General features: G+C 37.5%; 1 protein-coding gene across 1 annotated transcript in view; it reads right to left on the bottom strand.

The window, feature by feature from the left end:
- Positions 1-7,062: 7,062 nt before the first annotated feature.
- Positions 7,063-19,697, bottom strand: part of JMY (junction mediating and regulatory protein, p53 cofactor) — a 72,873-nt gene continuing 60,238 nt past the window's right edge. Inside the window, exons 8-11 of the mRNA XM_033085660.1 lie at positions 19,387-19,482; positions 17,589-18,141; positions 15,691-16,001; positions 7,063-12,432 (exon numbers count right to left, since the gene is read on the bottom strand). Coding sequence (XP_032941551.1) covers positions 15,694-16,001; positions 17,589-18,141; positions 19,387-19,482 — 957 coding nt within the window. The 3' untranslated portion in view covers positions 7,063-12,432; positions 15,691-15,693. The remainder of the gene's footprint in view (positions 12,433-15,690; positions 16,002-17,588; positions 18,142-19,386; positions 19,483-19,697) is intronic.

Raw genomic sequence — 19,697 nt, forward strand, 5'->3', positions numbered from 1 at the left:
TCTGGCCAGGCCTAGCCAGAAAGCAGGTGTGAGTCTAAACGTCATAGTACCTCTAGACACTATAGACAAAAGTGGGTTTTCACACCATAAGGGGTTTCATAGCTTGCCCGCCACAACCTCTCAGGGACCTGTAGTGGCCAGTTCTGCTTCTGCACTGCTGGCAACTCATCATAGGACCAAAGAAACACAATATACCTGCTTTCCCCCTCATTGCTGGGTCTTGCATAAACAGAGCTCAGATACAACAATATATCTGGCAATTCTTAGTATTTTCAGATAAAGGCATTGGAAAGAAAGTAATTAATCAAAGGTGTTTTAAATTTGGGGTGGGTGGGGGAAACACAGATTTCAAAGATTCCCTGGTGTGGAACCCTTGCATAGCTGTAAAATAGACAAGAATGTTTTGCAATAGGGAATGACAAACCACCTGAAAGGATCTCACTTTCCTTAAGTGCTCACATCATGCTGACATTGAGCATACCTGGCCCCAAAACTCCACTCGTTTCCTAGAGGCTTCCCAAGGTCAGCATTTGGGGGTGTGTTTCATGAACACAGTCTGCAAACCCCATGTCCTTTCAGTCTTTCACCTTCACAACCCTAGAAATTTAGTACCAGTGTTAACCATCCATGCTCCGTTTTCTGCTGCCATCAGTTGCTATCACCTGTGATGTATGCTTAATAGAATTCTGAGTTGGGTTTGGGGATTTTCATTCTTTTAACTTGGAAGTAGCTTCCAACCTTGTTCCCTGTTTTGGGGATACTCATCTGCTCTCATCCAAGCCTAATCTCACTGCATGGATCCAGCAGTGTGTCTGCTGCTTTTGCTACCATTAGATTGAGAATAGCAACATAGACATTTTCTTGGAAGAGAACTTGCATTTCTGTGACTGTGGTAATTCTTGAAGAAAAAGGATTTTTTCGCGGTAGATCAAGAAGGAGGGCAGAACTAAGGACCTTCACAAACAATACCATGCATCCAGGTGCTAAGGGAGAGGAAGAGCTACACTAAAAAGGTATGTGTAAATATAACCTGTGTATATGGATTTCCTCCTGTTGAATTAAATATGGTCATGCAGATACTTGCAGAGAGGGAACAAGATCTTTGAAATTCTCTGAGTCTAGCTTTTATTTTGTTGAATGATCAGTGGAATTGTCTCTAAACAAAACAAAAAAAATGTGAAGCAAAGTGACCTTGTACTTGGCTGCAGGAGAAAGATCATAGCCCTTACATATGCATGGAAATTTAAACATTAAATCTACTTTCTCCACATGTGACTATATGGTTATTTTTATAATTCTAGCAGTTTTGTTTCTCAGGAATCCACAGCAATGGGAACGAGAAATCTTATCAGTGTAAGGTACAGCTTCTAAGACTTTTACTTAGTGAGAGGAGCCAGGGTAGAAATATGTAGCTGAGTGCCTCAAGTAGCATTTCATGTCAGCATCCTGCACCTAGTCCCTGCTGCACAGCCTCACTGCCAATCCTGCCAGCTGCATCTGCTGTCTATCCCAGCAACCCAGGAACACTTGCTGTCCTTTGTTCAGAAGCTGCTGCTTCAAAACTGTGGCTCTGTCATTACTGGTCTGGAGCCCTTTTGCTCCAGAGCATTTTGTACATTCAGAGTTTTGCTTGCAGGGGGAGAAAAGGGGAAATTCCATTCTGTGTATCTTAAAGAAGCAGAGCAATGTGTTGATTCAATCTAAGCTATTTTCCCCCACTTCTTTGAAAAGAAATTATGAAAGCTTTATTTGAGGTGGTTATTGTTACCATTTGAACCTACCAGTCAAATCTTTCATTGTCCTCTATTTTTTGCATTTTTCCTTTTGTTCTGTGTTCTTTTCTCTTGCATAACATGGAACAACCAGACATGTTTACAGTCGATACAAGTCCTAAACTGCTTATGGAATGAGAAATATAGTCAGTGTCAAGCTCACCTCTTAGGGACATCCGTAAGCCAAAACAAACTCAAAACCCACCCACACAGAAGATACCTGTGGGTACAAGGTGCTGACTGTTGTGCACGAACATCTCAGCCTCAGTGAGGAAGCATTGGGGATCTTCTAAACAAGCATTACTGAGGCATGCTACTAGGAAGTACCTTGAGTCAGAGCTGTCTACAAAACAGCAAGGCAAGTATTTTCAGAAGACATTAGTTTTCATGCTCTTCACCAATGATGATGACTGTATTGCACAAAAGCAACATACCTATAAGGGACATATAACTTCTCCAGTCAAAATGCAAAAATGTGTTAGGATTGGCAGCGAAAGTTCCCATCAAGCTAGAGGATTTCTGTCACCAGCCTGTATAGATGACAGATCTTTTGCAAATAAATTATAGCTACATTGGAAGTCTCCATGAGACAACAAGTACGAAGACGAGAGCGGTTCTCTGTACCTGAGTCAGGCTGGGAAATCCAGCTATGGGAATTAGTCTGGACCAGCAGGTTGGGCAGGTGGCAAACAGTCCTGTTGTTTCAGAGGAGTTTAAAGGAATTTTGGCACTTGGGCCAAAATGCAGTGTTGAAGCAGTGAGAAGCACATAGGTATCTAAAATCCAGAAGGAAATAAGGCCTCACAGAGCACTCCATTGGTCAGCTCCGTGACTGAGCAAGCAACTGCACTGGAACTGCTGGTGTGTCCAAACATGGAATCACCTTTCTGAAGCTGGCAATGAAGATGGTTCACTTATGGGATAAGAACAGATTCACCAGCCTCTGAGGCTGGTTTTATAGCTCAGCAATAGTTGCTAGGTGGCTGTGGAATTTGCTGCAACATTTCAAGTCTCTCTTATGAGGGGCTGCACCAGAAGAGGAGGCCTCTACTAGAGGCAGTTGTAAGCTGACCTCCATAGCCCCATAGTGCTGGGTCTTAACACAGCATAAATGCTGGCATGCAGCTACTTGGAAAACAGTTAGCTGGTGACAGTGGCATGTCAAGGGATCAGGCCTTCATCAGTGAGAAGGTCTTGACAGATTTAAGTGAAGAAATTCTAATTCACATATTTCAGGGTAAGTTGTGGTTTTTTTTTTTACTGAAAATTCACAGCTTGTTATTGCAATGACATGTTGATCAGTTAACAGAAGACATTGTAGTGTCCTCTCGGGGAACAGCTAGGCTTCTTCCACTGGGAGAGAGCAGAAGCTAAAATTTGCATTAAATCACGTAGCCAAGCTGGTACTACTGACAGTACCAAGCACTTCCTTATTCAGAAGCATCCCTGCGACCTTGAACATCCACCAAGGACTGCAGCAAATTCGTTTATCTGGGCCTCAAAAGGCAGGGATTCTGTAGTTATCTCAGGCAGCTAATGGCTGGGAGCAGACAGTGCAGTCTCAACAGATGCTGTCATGGGACACAAAGTTTCTGTTCAAAGTTTCTTACTGCAAATACAGATTAAAGATGAATACTTGAAGGGTTGGGTTTTCTGCAAAATGAGACATTGGAAACATAACAAACTGTTTTTCAGAATTTAAATATAATATGTGTTATTTTGCACACAAATGAAGCAAAGCATGCCTTGGTGGGCAATATGTGGCTCATGTTTTCCCTGAATACATAGCCCAAGTAGATACTTTTCATTTTTGTTTTCATTTTTAGTGACAAATCAAATCTCCTAAAGAGAGATTTGCTTTAACTAATGCAGCCTTTGACTTATGACAATTTTCTGCACTCCTCTGATCTTTTCCCAGAATGGCTTAATGAGATTAGGCACTCTCCAAGTATCACTTGGGTTTTTTTAACCCTGTCTGCTGGCTAAGCACTGATGGAATGGTGCATGAATGGCCAGACCTTGCAAAAGCCAACAGCCTGACTCACTGACCACAGTTTGACATAGAGATGAGTGACAGAACAAGGTATGGCTGTAAAAACACTGTTGCAAAGGTGGGGAAATAAACCTGCTCCTACGGTGGTGCTTGGCAGGAGGAGAAGTAAGAACCTTAATGTTTTAACTTACTTTGCTATTAAGAGAAGCCTTTTCAGCAGCAGAAATATTTAGGAAGCCTTTACAGGAATGACAAAACTATATGTATGCCATCAACAAAAGTATAGGATATGTGATTTTTTTTTTTTATCTTTTAATACTATAAATATATTTTATAATGACAATTCAAGACTTTTTTCTTTGGGTTTTTTTGTTTTGTCTTTTAACATGTCATTAGAAACCAAAAGCAGTGTGCAATAGTTTCTCTGTCAAATTGTTCTCATAGGACTTTATCCACTCCAGCAGTCATTTTACTTGCAGCAAGTGCATGTGCAGGGGAAAATGGCCATCCTTTTGCGGTGCTTCAAAAGTTGATTCATAAATGTCTGTTGTGATATTTAAATTGTGCTTTTAACATGCATGGCAGTTTGAGCATGCACTGATGATTTTGTATGATAAGAACTCAGTTACACTCTTACTGAAATTAAATGGGATTAAAATAAAGTACTGAGGAAGAAGAAGTGTAGTTAATATAAGTGCTTTGTATGAATTGCATGATTCTGCAATCTTCCTTATTCCTGTGACTTTTAAACAGTAATGTACAGAGGGAATGTGATGCTCATCAGAAAAGTTGTTAAGATGAAATAATGAAGTAAACAGTGACTTTTGTTTGAAAGACTGTGAATGTGCTTAGTCTTATGTAAGCAGTGTGGGGTGTAGTGAGACATCTTAGAAAAGTCAAGAAGTCTGCTGCATTCCATGGTGAGGAAAGAGCGACAAGAAGGCAATACAGATGATTTGCCTGTGGCACAACAAACATCCCACAAGATAGCACAAAACTAGAGCAGGAATAAAAGGATAAGACAGCAGATACATTGTGATTGTGAATATAACTTTTGTTTTGGTTTAGGTTTTTTTTCCCCAGAATTTTGGTTGATTAATGATGAGCGAACCCCAGCAACAACACAGGCAGCAGCTTTAACAGCACAGAGTATTCTGTGCCTGTTTTTATCCACCAGCGCTTCCTGTGGAGGCAACAGTTCAAGGGAGATGTGCTGTCTTTGAGCTGATGAAAATCTGGACAGTGAGCATGACTGCGGTGAAGATTTGCATAAAGTTTAAAGAAAGCAATAGAGACTGAGATTCTTAGTGCAAAGGGGGAAAGGGCAGAAAGGCTTCTCCGTGGGATCAGTTCTGCAGGATGGAGAGTTGGACAGAGACTTGGCAGCACTTCTGTGAGCAAGGTAAGTTACATGGTGATGATGCTGTAGCTTCCTGGCAACACCTCTGGGATGGTTTTCTGCTGAAGGGCAGTTTTTGTAAGCAAAGTAACAGTTAAATGGCTGACATGGTACATCTAAGGTTTAAGACACTGTTTTATCCCTTTTTATGGACATTATAACCTCCCTTCACAAATGATAAAAATGCATGGCACAACTGAAATGGCAGATTTAGACAGTGATCTGTGACGTGAGCATAAAGCTCCAGCTGTGGTGGTGGCAGTGACATGCTGATGGCTTGCTGATCCTAAGATTCAGAGATACTGTGGCAGTCCAGGCTGCCTCTAAGCTCCCTCCTATGGCAGTGTGGCAGTCCAGGCTGCCTCTAAGCTCCCTCCTATGGCAGGAACAATGAAGCCTACAAAACGGGCTTCTCCCTGGGAAACAGCAGTAATTACGAACTGCTGAAAAATTTAACAGTTCATAGGTTGTGGAAAATAACATCTGTCAAACATAACTTCCATTTTTACTTCTTGCCCTTGTACTACTGCCTCTGTTGAGCAGTAATGTTAAGCATTAAGTTGTGGAACAGAGACAAACCCTGCATGTATCAGTAGTTCCCCTATTTCAGAGGCACTGTGGCCCACTGACTATTTTTTTACAATGTCCTTTTGATTTACATCTGACATATAACAAACACGATCAAAAAGATGCTTGTACATCTTTCATCTTCTGTGTTACACAAACAAGAGGTCTTATTCTGCACGGCATACCACTGCCTTTCAAGTCTGCCTACAGACACATTCACTCATCTGAAAGCCTGATGCATACACTAAATTAATTTCCAACCTTTATGGATACTGTAGACAGTTATAAAAGAACATCTACTTATCTACTGAAGCCAATGCCAAGCAGAAGTAGCTGATGGAGCACCAGTTTGTCCTGGAGAGCAAAACCTGTGCAGACACCCATGTCAAGGTCACACAATGCCAGAGTTTTAGAAACAGACTTCAGAAAAATGCAACTATCTTTTCTCTCAAGTTGGCAACAATCAAAGAACTGATTATTTCAAAACACATTTCCTACTTGTTCTGCCATAACCCAAAATTAAGAGTCATTATTACCTGGCATGAAAAGCAACACTAGGAAACCAAAGCTGGATAGGCCTTGAATTTTGTATAAGACCTGCTGCAATGTAGATTTGCACTGCAAATACAAAGTTGGTTTCATGTTGCTCTTAGAATGTCCTTTTTCTTGTTTTCTCAGGATTGTAATGGCACTAGAAAGTTCCTGTTAGCAGAAACACACTGGTTTTTTATTTCCTCATTAATGAACCAGACAGAAATAGAACTTACCTGCGCTGCACCAAAAACACAGAAGCAACAGGGAAAAGAAATACAATATAAAGATATATCTTTTACAAGACTTATGTCTACATAAATAATAAGCCAAAATAGCTAGAGGACTAAAATGAAGAACTTAGCCACAGACAACTAGGAACTCTAATTAGGAACATGGTAAGTGTAATAAGGGTGTTACGCTCTTAACATTGCTATATTTAAACTTTTACCCTTTTTCATAGAATGTTTCTGTCTTTTGATCAAGATGGAAAGTGGGTGTGATTTGTAATTATGCACAACTACCCTGGGTCATTTAGGAGCAAGGTTCTTCTGTATTACCTGAATTCTTCATGTGGCTTCATTTACAAAGATGTTACCTAAAAACAAATATTCCATGCTGCAACACAGCTTAGATGCAACCACTGACCATTAAACCATGACAGGGCATTTGAGGAGTGGTAAGAATAGCAATGGGAACTGAAATGAATTAGATCTGAAATTGTTTTTTGTGGGAACCAAACTGTACAAAAATATTTTTTCAGTGCTAGTACATAATCAAAGTTAAAACCAAGACAGTGATCAAATAAATATCCTTTAATAAAGAAAAGAGGAATAATTTTAAAGCACCAAAACTGTGAGTATGATGTTACATCGCATGTACAATAAGGTGAATGCAGTACTTTGCATACAGGTTCAAATTTCTGAATCATGATAATAAAACCCCATGAAATACACAGCAATAAACTTGCATTGCAGAAAAGCTGCACTAAAGAATAAAGACCAAGAAGCAGACAATTAAAACTTTTTTTAGTTTCTAGGTATTGCTAGAAATGTTTGTTTAGTTCTTAACCTTTTTTTTAAACATACTTGTGCTTAATATTTAATAACTTTTAGCATTTTCACGCATAGTAAATTTGCAGAGTTGTTTACAATAAAATATGCATTTATTATGTCCTTTTGAATATAATGGAATTAAAGAATTTTCTTAAAGCCAAGCACAATGTGCTAGTAGTGTCTGAGTCTAAGGATGGTATTGCACAGAGCTAGTGAATGGAAAAATTGTTTTCATTATTTCTTATTTATTTAACAGGCTTAACAAAGAAGTTAGTTTCATTAAGCTTCACTGGCTTCATTCATGTAAGACAACTTGCAGCCATCTGAATTTCTTTAGCTTTCCTTTTATATTGACACATTTGTATACACTTAAAATGAAGTTCAAAACATACAGCAACAGCAACAACACGCTGAAAGATGTTAAGTGAATATCCCCAATGCCCAACACCTATTTACCAATTCAGAAGTCAAAACTGTATTTATAGTCTGAAAATCAAGCCAGTTTATGGCAAACTAATTCCTGGATAGGTGACAGTCTCTGGAATAAAGTTTCTGCAGAGTTTGGATTATATGCACCAAAATGGTCTTCATCCTTTCTATTTGTTTCCAATGCACACACTACTGCTTAACGAGCTTTAGATAATGCTTTACACATTAATATTAAAAACTCATCAGAATCAAATTCATCGCTTGGTCATTTTCCCTATTAGAGGTACAAAGCATTCACATTTGAGAATGGAAAGATGACCTTTTCTGTCAAATTCTGAAGCTCTGAGTCACAGAATATAGAAGACCTGAATCACAATAAAAATACATAAACGTCAGGTGGCAGATTCACCACAGCCAGAGCTGTGAGTTTTGGATTAACAGTCAAACTGAACAGGAAGTACAAAGACCCATATATGCAACAGCCCCTCCCACAAATATACTGGCATGCCCGCCCTCCCTCCCTTGACCCTTCTAAAAATTCTAAGTATTTATGTATTAGGCAGCAATTAAATATAAATTCACTTTGTAGGAAAACTTAAATTACAGTATATTTATAGGTTAAAAATAGCCATTGTGTTGATAGCATTGATAGCAGTATGCTGATGTGCTTATTACACCAAAGAGCAATTTGCAGTCAAGTTTAGGATGACCTACTGTCTGTCAGTTCCAAGAGGACCGAAATCATGCAACATGCTCTCCCAGTAAGGTGCTTCTGTTACTCCTTTTCTTTGCAAGAAGCTTTGCTTGTTCTTAACATTAATTCTGTAGCGCGAAACATCAACAACATATTGTCCATGCTTATGAAATCATTACCAGAAGTACATCCAGGTAATTTGATTACATAAGCATTACAATGAAAATAAAATCTGATTACACGCATGAGCAAACTTGATTTACAAATTACACTCCTGAAATTCAGTGCAACAAATGGAATAAGGGTAACATTAACCAATAAAGTTTCTGCCTCCTCTTCTCAATAAGTTGCATCTTCAATAATGCATCCATCATTACTTTATTATTAAACAGTACAGAATATAGTGCTTATACTCAAAATGATTCTTTACAAATAACGTAGTGAAGTATGTTGAGTTCTATCCCCAATTCAGTCACAAAAGAACACAATATATAATCATACCAATTTATTTTACAAGTGTCTGGTGTAGAATGCAGACTGTCAGATTAAAAAAAAAAAAAACAAAAACCAGGCAAAACTTAAAAGTGATGTTTGAGAAAAATAAAAAAGCCTTCATCTACCCTAGACAGATAACTAACATGAAAATACAGTAAAGTGAGTAAGACTATTGGTCATTTGTAAAGGATCTGGAAACTCCATGAATGAGAACATGAAATTCTTGTTGATACAAACTCAATTTCTGAACAAGACTATTGCTGTTTACCTTGGATTTTGGTTATTCTAGCAAAAACTGCATGTTTAGTTTCTTGTTCCCACTCATTAAAGATTTTTCAGTCCTTACATAAGCATTTGTACAATAAACATTATGCATTCCAAATCTTTACTTCATTTGATCAGCTACACCATAGTAAAACTTTTAATTTGAAAAAAGATAGAAGTTTCTAAAAATGGAAAAAGCCAAAAGCTGATGAACCTATTTAAGATAAATAACTAGCAACAAAACAATGCAGCCATAACAATAAAATGACAAATATCAATCGGCAGGTCTTTTTATGGAGGCTCTTCTTCCTTGTGCATGTTTACGTGTTTTTCCTTAGTGATGCTTGCCAAGATTTCTCACGGACCAGCACAATTATTACAGTTTTTCTCAGCTGTGGAGGAACTGACCTCAACGCAGGACTGTCATAATTTCCCTAAGTTTCTTTAAATATACTAAAGTTTCCTCATTTTCTGCAGTAGTCATCCCACTGGAAAATTTCACATGGCACAGGATGGTACCTTTTATGCATTAGCCTTTGCACATATACACAATTTTTCTATCAAAGTGAAAATTATATGAAATTGTGACATCTAGTGACTCATGGAGATTTAAATTCAGGATTGGTTTGGGGGTTTTTTTGAGCAGGATGTGGACAAAATCCCCATTCATTTTCCACACAGAAGATGGCAGTTTTGAACTGATACCTACTGCTATGCTCAGCGTAACAACTACTTTTCGTGTGCCCATAAAATACATGCTCATATGAGAACTCCATTTCTATTGAGACTAAGCTACTACAGAAATCTAAGATTTCAGCTAAATATGAAACAGATTAAGAAGAGTAATTTTCATCAATCATGCACACATTTTTCAAGGCAAAGATGACAGATCACATGGCAAACATATCTGAAAACTGTAGTACAGTACAGCATGGAGCTATTTAGGTAACAACACAGTGGTAAACTGCAGACAAACATGTTGCGCAAGGGAAGCCCTGCACAAATACTTTAGAATTACACTATTTTTCCTCGGCTTGAAATTTTGCTAGTGTCTGTATGCATACTCCAAGGAATGAAACTGCAGGCTGGAAAATAGGAAAAAAATGAACATAAAAGTTGTTTCTTCACCACTGTTAATTTAGCACTAAGTTTCAGATGAAATGTATAATGTCAATTACCATTCTACATCATAGTTCTGTTTTATGCTACAGCCAAAAATTTATTTGATTACCTTGGTTTTAATGTGTGATGTGAGTGAAAGTACAAACAAATGAAGAACAAAACAGCTGATGGTATAGGTAGTGTCGAATTATTATGATGCAATCTTGAAACTGCTGCCATGCCTGCATGAACACAGCAGACAGCTCACAACCATACCATGTAACACAGAATTCAGAGAGTAAGAAAAAAGCATCATGTAGTTTTAAGCCTGTGGAAAGCCAGTATCAGGTGTTTCACACAGCTGAAAAATAGAGACCTGGCAACTAACACAGCAAAATCGATACAATTCTACAGTAACACTGCTTGCAGGTGCTTTGAAAAATCAATGTTCACTAACTTCAATAAGTAAGGCAACATGGTTAAGAAAATCCTCTCAAGATGTTTGACAGAGCTTTAATTTTTGGACAGCCACAGCAAAACATCTTCAATAGACTGGAGGGTCCCAGAGCTGAGGTTCCTTTAGATTATACAGCCTATTGCTAAGGTAAGGTCTCCTGCTCCTCTCTCTGTAAGTAAACGGCAAGACGTGAAATCCCCTGTTATAAATGTTAACACAGTACGTGTTCCATTACACGACAGCAGCAATGAGTAACTCCACTTAAAAGAACCCAGATCCCCATATAGTAGTTTATCTGTCAAAAGAGGAACAGTGAATGGACCACACAACACAAAGGACAGGGACTGTGTATTTCTCAAACACAGTGTATGTTATGCTAGTAAAAACAAAATGCTAGTGAAAATTCAGCTTTCCTAGAAGTCTAATGGGCTGATTTTTAATACCACATGAGGTTTTTAGGTGGTACAAGGCTACTTGTATCTCTGTATTGACATACCTCTTGGTACTGTGGTATCATAAGAGTAGCTGCCTGCAGCCATTAGTCATGAGGTTTAGGACTACTCCTAAGTATTCACTGCAGAGGAAGTTGTAACTCTCCTTTAAAAATGAAACAGTCAGAATCAAAAGAAACTTTTTTCAGCCAGTAGGCTTTTGGGTATGAAATACAAATAATTTTGCAGCCACTAAAGGGAATAATGAAAACCAGCAAGAACAGCATAATTTTCATAACTCAGTTATCAATATGCTTAAGTGCTTTGATCTTTTTTAAAGAAGGCTGCTTAGACTAATCAAAAGCCATTTTAAACCAAAAGAGAAAAATACTTTTAAGTATGAAATTACAAAATATTGCTTCTTATAACAAATGATAAAAGTATAACTAACTTGGTTCAGCATAGCTAAATATTATTTTAAAAAAGCATGAAAATGTCTACTTTAAAAGATGTCAGACTAAACATGACCTTCTAAAAAGGTGCTGCAGTATGTCTTGCTAAATGTATCATGATGGAAACAAACACATTCTTGAATATGTACTGAATTCAACTCTTAATTCTCATTGTGCTGTGGTCACTTGTTGCTTTTCATACTAACATTTGCTTCTTCAAGCTAAGAAGAAAAAAACTCTTAGTTGCATGTTACTGAATTTCAGCTACTGTAGTGCAACTAGGAATCGTCTTTCTGGAATATCAGACTGCTACACAGCAAGATTCTCTGCAGGGAGCCATTTAGTTGAATTTTCAAGCACATGAGATATTCAGTGCAGTGAAGGGGCCATTTTATAGCTGGTTTGGAACCCCAAAGTTACTCTAACACCAAGTAGTCTCCCAACTCAAAATGGCCCCCTCACTTAACTGGCCATACATTACTAACGCAAATATAAAAAGTGCTTAAGAACCGGGCATTCTTGATAGTACAAAATGCATGCCTAAACAATTTAGCTTTCTGCCCAAACTAGAATTTGTTTGAACAAATAAAGAAAAAAGTGACCTGAAATTAACATTTCAGGCCATTTTTTTCCATGTACTGAGTTATTTGCCAAAGAAAGACTACTTCTTTGCCAAAGAAAGCCTCCTGTGGAACTGACAGCCGTAAGTGCTGGCTCTGAATTTTCAGAAATGCAGAAGAAAAGTAATCTTCAACTGGGGTTTCTTTTCGCACGTTGGTGGTTGTCAAGCACCTGTTTGGGAAGAAAGAAAAAGGAACATCTGAAAAGCTAAACGGCTGTACAAATATTCTCTGATCAACATATTAGGCAATTCTAGCATGCAATAAACTGAGCAGTGTGTACTGAGCAAAGATTCTCTTTGCTCTCAGGGTAATGACACAGTGACTCTGGAGCCAGAACACACATATGACCAGGTCTTTTTTTTTTTTGCCTTCTGGTATTACCGGCAGATTACAGTTTGAAGAGGCCCAAAATACTGGATTAAGAGAGACTATGGAGAACAAAAACTCCCTTGTTATCTGTTACTTTGTCTACCACTGTCAGGAACTCAGGTTCTGCATTATTTAGTGTACTATGGTGATTTATGTGCACTATAATGAACTCATACACAGATAATCTCAGGATACTTTTGATAACCAGTAATCTCTTCAATTTTTCATACAGAAGCTGTTACATGTATATACTATTTGCTCAGCTACTCCAATATATAGAATGTCTCAGTTATCTTTTTACATGTTTCAGAGTGTATGTCTGGAAAGAAATGCTCTCTTAAAAAGGTAAGTCATAACTTTATGCAGAAGTTAACTCACAGAGCAGACAATACAACAGATGACCAGATCTCCTGCAAGAACTAGTTACTGTTAGTTTTGTCTTCAGTAATTAATGAAACCACTTCACTGAGCACTGCTAATATTCCCTTCACATATACCAAGGAATCTTCTGGCACTTAAATATACATCACTGTATCAGATTTAGCCTTCATTTTGTAAGGCAAATAACTGCTTTACAGCTTTAGCCCATGCACGTGTACATATAATCAAGCATAATTCATTTAAAATATGTGCCAACACACTATAGTAAACAAGTTTCCAACCTAAAATCCCTATGCTACTGTTTTTGGCATGTGCAGAGCTCACAAGTTAAAAACCAGTGGGTCAATCTTAAAGCGTAATACTTAGTGGATAACCTTACAATAAAAAATACTAGCCTACTGTTTCTACAACAGATTTTCATTCTTTTATATGATGAATGCTAGTAAACCAGTCTGTATCTTCAAGCAAGTATGCTCATCTATACGGAAGGTATTTATTCAGTCGAGTTTTTCAAGGGCTTTGTCTCAATCTTTGTTCTCCCAAATTATTTCATCTGCTTGGATAGCAAGGGTCTTGCTTGTTTTTTCTGAGCTGTTAGTACAGCTATTTCAGAGCTATTTTCTGAGCTATTTTGTACAACCATTTTTCAATCTAAACTATTATTTTTAAATAATCTCACATAATGAAAACAGGGTTGATTTCATAATAAAATACGACATTGGTAAGGGAAAGGAGGTCCCAGATATGTGAAGAACAAGGAGCACATACTCCTGCCACTGAACTGATACTGAATCCTGCTTTTAGATCCAAGTGATTTCACAGGACTTCAGCAGGATGTAGACTGGTAAAATGGAGACAACAACCAGGGACTATGCAGCAGGGATTCTCAGCCTGCATTCTGAACTCCTTCTATGGGGCTGCAAATAGCAGAGGAAAACATATATTTATATTGTGTGGCAACAACCATGGGAGATTTCTAAGATGCACTTCCAAAGGCCTTAGGTGGCCAACCAATTTGATTTTAAAAAAAAATTAAGTCAGTCTTGGAAAATTTCTTTGTATCTTGCCAAAAAAATGGAAACAGAACCCTAAACAGTCAAACAGATTTACTAAAATCACAGTCTAATCACAAAGTTTAAATTTGATCTGTTATCTAGAAATTAGAATAATTGCATGAAGAAAGACAAGTTAGTTAGTTCCAAGACATGTCTTTTCTTATAGCTGTCACTTGATTTCTGAAGAGCTGTGGTAGTGGGAGTTTTCAGTATGCAAGGATAGAAAGATGCATAATTTTGCTACATGAATGCAAAATTATTTTAACTTGGAGTTTCAGCAAGAGTTAAGCATATCTCCAGTCCTGGAGTTTCAGCTCCAGAATCAGTAGTACATTTGGCAGGGAATAGAAGGAGCAAGCCATAATTAAACAGTGTGAAATCATTAGGGTGGCCAGTGGTTAGTTCATGAAGAATTGAAGGCAGCATTTATTTTCCTTTTCAAAAATTTAAAATATAATTTGAAAATACCATACCAATGCAACAGATTGAGACAGTATTTCATAATCACACGAACATTCAGCAGATGATGTTCTAAGTCAGAATCAGTTTTTAAACAGCTGTAGCACTTTACCAACAGTCACTCTCCAGCTATGGTAACAACTAACCAGGGTAGAATGCTGGATTGTGAACATTCACAAATGTTATCTTCTTTCTACTGCTAACTGTGTTGCAAGGATTACAAATGTTTGTCTTCCATTCTGTTTAAAGAGCCTTTATAAACGGATTTTTAATTTCTTTACAGATTATCATACCTCTGGTTTCTCAAATTTTAGGTTAAGTGGGAACCTTCATTGATACTCAAGCTCATTCATGTGTCAGTAGCAGAAGAGAGCCACCACAGAGAAGTGTTCTATGCTGCTTCTGCAGTCACTAATCTCTTCATGCTACTGATGCAACAGTTATTTTGAAAACTGATCTCTTGCTGATTTTTGGTTAGTTCTAAAATCATTAATTTCATCTGCTGAAGTCTGATATCTGTATTTTCAGGCACTATAGCTTAGTATTAATGCAAGTTCACAAATTCTTATGACTAGCAGAAGTCTAAATTGTATTTGTATATTTACTATTTATAGCCTGGAAATTCAATTAAGTCAGATTTTAGAGACTGAAACCAAGCCCTCAAGAAGTCAGCCATTCAGGGTAACCCATGAGATTTCTACGTCTTCAGCATTCAAACCTGTCCTTCACTTAGAAGTTACTCAATCTGAAATGATAAGACATGCCAAATTTTTACAAGGCTAGAAATAATCAGAAAGTAAGTATAAGGTGCATCCAAGAGTGATTGTGCTGTTTTGTAAACTTTTTTGATAAGCTGGGAACTGTTCCTTCAAATTTACTAAATAAAATAGAGCTTTTTTTCAGGAGAAGTCCAGTCAATATTCAACAGAAGTACTGGAACAGTAAAGGCTAATATACTGTCTAAAAAAGTTTTCCTTATTATTAAATTCTTTGAAAAGTCAGTGATACTCAATTCAAATGTGCATGTTTTACCACACTGGATGTCAGACACTTTAGTCATATTCCTATTAAGTCTCCTAGAACGCACAACCTGAGGCTTAAGCTGCTACTATTATAAAAAAAGCTGTTGCAGAAATTATTTTCTTTAAATGTAGCTTAATTACAGGTTAGTTTTCCCAGTCTGTGCAAGGCAAACACTCCTCTTCATCCTCTGACTCAGGTGATGCTTCCTTAATCCTTCGCAATGCTTCATGGATGCTCCTTGTCAGAGGATCAGTATCAGGCAGAATTGTAAAGGATTCTCTCAAAACATCTTTCTGTACTTTCTTCAGTTTCACCCCTTTCCTGATCTGCGCCAAGATGTTATTGCTATCATCTTCATCAGGAAAAGGAGGGAGACTTCTCTGCTCAACTTTTCTTAAGTGAAAGCTGCCACGTTTCAAGGAAGCCAGCACTTCATCCATTGGGGAACTCACTGCAGCAAATCAAAAGACCTTCAGTTTATTTTCACTAATTTTATTAGTCTTAATTTCATTTCCTACAGACCAAAAAGTAGATGCATACTATTAATGTGACAGTCCCATACTATAAATATAATGGCAGCTCCAACACTGTTTTAGCCTCTAAATAATATTCCTTATTACCAGGTCAAAACTGGTTTAAAAAGATAATTTTAATTTTTACAACCACTTGACTTCATATTAGAAAGTAAAACTTTCTGAACAATGCGGCTTTTCAGTTTGCAGTCAAGAAAATCAAATAAACTGCAAGGAATTCAACATAATGAAAGCATTTACTGCATCATCTTTTTTTACTTTAGAACATAGCTATGAGTACATGTCTTAGGTACTGGACTGCGCGATCCATTCTTACCACTCGCATTTTTAGGCTAATTTTACCCACTATTTCTACAAGCCAGCAAGGGAATCAGCATTACGGTCAACTTTCCTGCATGCATTTTCCTGCTTCTCTGGGTTCACGTATTTGTTAGCATCTAGTCCCAGTACAGTTACTAAAATTGTCTTCCATTATAATTTATGAAAACAAAAACATCACAGATAGTTCTTAATGACAAATCTTTCCTTTATAACTGCTTTTGAAACTAGTTTTCCATACTAATAAAAATCAGGTTTTGGCTCTTTGAAGGGCCACGAGTGAGCAGGATCTTCATCCCAGAGAACGCATTATAATAAAGTATAATAAAGTTTAAACACCTTGCATACAACAGCATGTAATTTGTGCAGTACTTCTCAATCAATAGATATCCAATCTCCAGTTCTTTTTTGTACATTGTACAACATGCTTTTTAGAACCTGTTTTGAATTTAGGAATAAGCTTTGTACATCTCACTGAAAGCCTAGACAGAAAAGACCCAATGAAAAGAGATATAAAAGAATAGAGGATCATACATTTGGAGGAGGAGGGAAAGACTGTAAAGCCCCTGTCTGTCATACAGAGACAAATTCCTGAAGTCACTTAGAAACTTGGAATATCTCAGGAGATACAGAGCAGCAGTTAAAGTGCTAGTGCAGACATTAACAATATTCATAAGAGAGATGATTGATTTGAATTTATATTCATCATATTATGATGTATATAAAACTACACACATAATAGGGGCTTTATAAAAAATTGCAAGATAAAATGTGAGTCAGTAAGATAAACAATAGAACTACACAAACATTATTGTTATTCTGTTATGAAATAGAACACTGCATCCTCAGGTGAAACATAGAATATCTGCAGGGTTGGCAGTAAGTAGATACGTAAATATTCTTTTCACCAGCACTTAGGTCCATCTTCTGTCTAGTCTAACATGGTACAGTGTACATTCAATTTCACACCAATTTTCCCACTGAATAAGTATTCCATACTGTCATAAAAGCTGTAGATGCTGCCGATATTGTCAGCATGTCTCAGCTAAAAAGGACTGAACAACTTTCCTGTTAATATTAATCCCAGCATACTTTCCTACAGAGTAATTCAAAATATGAACTGATGTGCATTACAATTTTTAAATTAATAAAAATAAATTTTAAATTAAATATGCAGAAGACATTACCTCTCCTCCTCTGTAAACCCTCTAGATCACCGGTCTTCTTAAGTTTCTTCTTGGCACTGACTAGCTGACTGCTATCAAACAGATGTGCTGGTGGGACACCAGAAGAGTGCTGGACGCCCTTCTCCACACTCTGACGTTTAACAATGCTGTCACTTTTGTCTAAGGATTTGGTGGCATCTTCCTTGGAGGGCAAAGGGGGAGGCAGAGGGGGAGGTGGTGGAGGCAAAGGGGGTGGAAGCTGTGCTCCAGTAGCAGTCTCTGGTTGAAGCTCATCACTGGTGACTGGAGAAGTGCTAACATGGGGCAGTTCAGAAGTAACACCATTAGGAGGCAAAGAGACATCTTGAAGTTGTTGTAGGCTTGTGGATTCCTGCACTTGCAAAGGCTGAACTGCTTTTTCCAATTCCACCTCCTCACTCTTCTCTTGGATTGGTATGGTTGCTGGCATAGATTGAGGCTGCTCAACACAGGGCACTGAGCTGGCTGCACATTTTCTTCTTGCATGAGCCAGCCGTAGTCTGGGTGATTTAAGTATTACTTGCCCAGGGTACCGCTAAAGTGAATAAGATATTGAAAATTACATAAGCACAGGCAGTGGACTATTTTGGATTTTATATACTTGTCATTTCTGTCGAACAATTTTCATTTTGCTCTGTATATAAAACCAAAGCAAATATACCTCCAGCTTTATGCAAAAAGCTATTAATATTCTTAGTTTTTATTCTTATTTATGTCACAATTTTCATATGATTAATCTAGTCAGGGAAATACATAGGTTAGAATTAGGATTTCACTAGGAATCAGACTGCACATTCAAAACTGCTTTTTTACTGGAAACTGAAATTCAAAATTCCCTTTTGCGTTTAAAAGGGACAATGGCTCCCTCTGCAAGTGCAGTCCAGTCTGACTTAGTACACTGGCCTTATATGTGAATCATACTGTTTTAAAAGGTATATCTTGAGAACATCAAAGATTTTCAGACTTAATTTACTTTTAAACTTGCTGCCTCAATATCAGTCTTCTCAAATTACTTTCATGCACAACTTTTTTAAAGCAAAAAATTGAGCTGCTTCTGAAAGACTGACTAATACCTTTTGCACAACTGTGGTAGGTCTAAAGCAATAACATGTAACAGTATCAGTATGTTCATAGAAAAAGGCAGCTCATGAACAGTTGCTGGTCAAAAAAAGTAAATTTGCCTCAATTTACAGAAGTTACAGAATTCAAAAGCCTTGCAAACAATAAGGAAACAAAGAGTGTACTACTAAGAACACTCTAAAAACACTAAGAAGTTTCTTTCCAGCAAAGAAACTTCTCATACCTTTTATTTTTATGTATTCAACAAAGTCTTTACCAATTAATGCAGTCGCTGTTTTCTTTCACTTTCAGCCCTTCCCTTATTATTCCCCCTTCATTCCACCTTCTATGGGTTTTCTGATGCTTGCATTGTAATCAGAAGAGTGAGGTATTCTGGCTATGAGCAGTAGGGAGGCATGTCAGATGACATGCTCTTTGTGGGAAGTACTCTTTAGATTATGCTTCTCAGGAACATTTGCCAAGTGTCTTGTCACAAGGTATAGGTGTAAGAGTGAACAGAAACTTATTATGGCACTGGGAATGCAACAGCTAGATGAATTTGTTACCACCAACGCCACATTTTGTTGTGAATGCTCCAAAGACCAGTTAATGATACAATGAAAGAAAATCGCTAATAGCACAGTGAATGCTATTACTGGAATGAGTGAAAGTTTCTTTGGGAAAGGAAACTACCAGAAAAGAACAACTGTTCGTCTGTTACCTGCTTAAATGTACGCAGTCTGTCCAGGGTTTTCTGTCGTTCCTGACTAACCCAGGAACTTTTTCTTTCCTCTTCATCTTGCAGTTGATCTCGTTTCTGGGAAAACATATGGAAAACATGTAAATATTACATCCAGTGCTCTATTTGGCTTCACTAGAAAAAAACTCTTCTCCTGAATGTGAAAAGTTACTTAAAAAGATAGTTCTCAAATAAATGTGAGTTCAAAACTTGGCTTTTGGTTTCCCCTTAAAAAATAATATATATTTCCTGGTTTGTTTTTCACAAAGAAATGCAAAGCTCAGTAAAAAAAA

This window comes from Catharus ustulatus, chromosome Z (genome assembly GCF_009819885.2).
Source record: "Catharus ustulatus isolate bCatUst1 chromosome Z, bCatUst1.pri.v2, whole genome shotgun sequence".
Classification (NCBI taxonomy): Eukaryota; Metazoa; Chordata; class Aves; order Passeriformes; family Turdidae; genus Catharus; species Catharus ustulatus.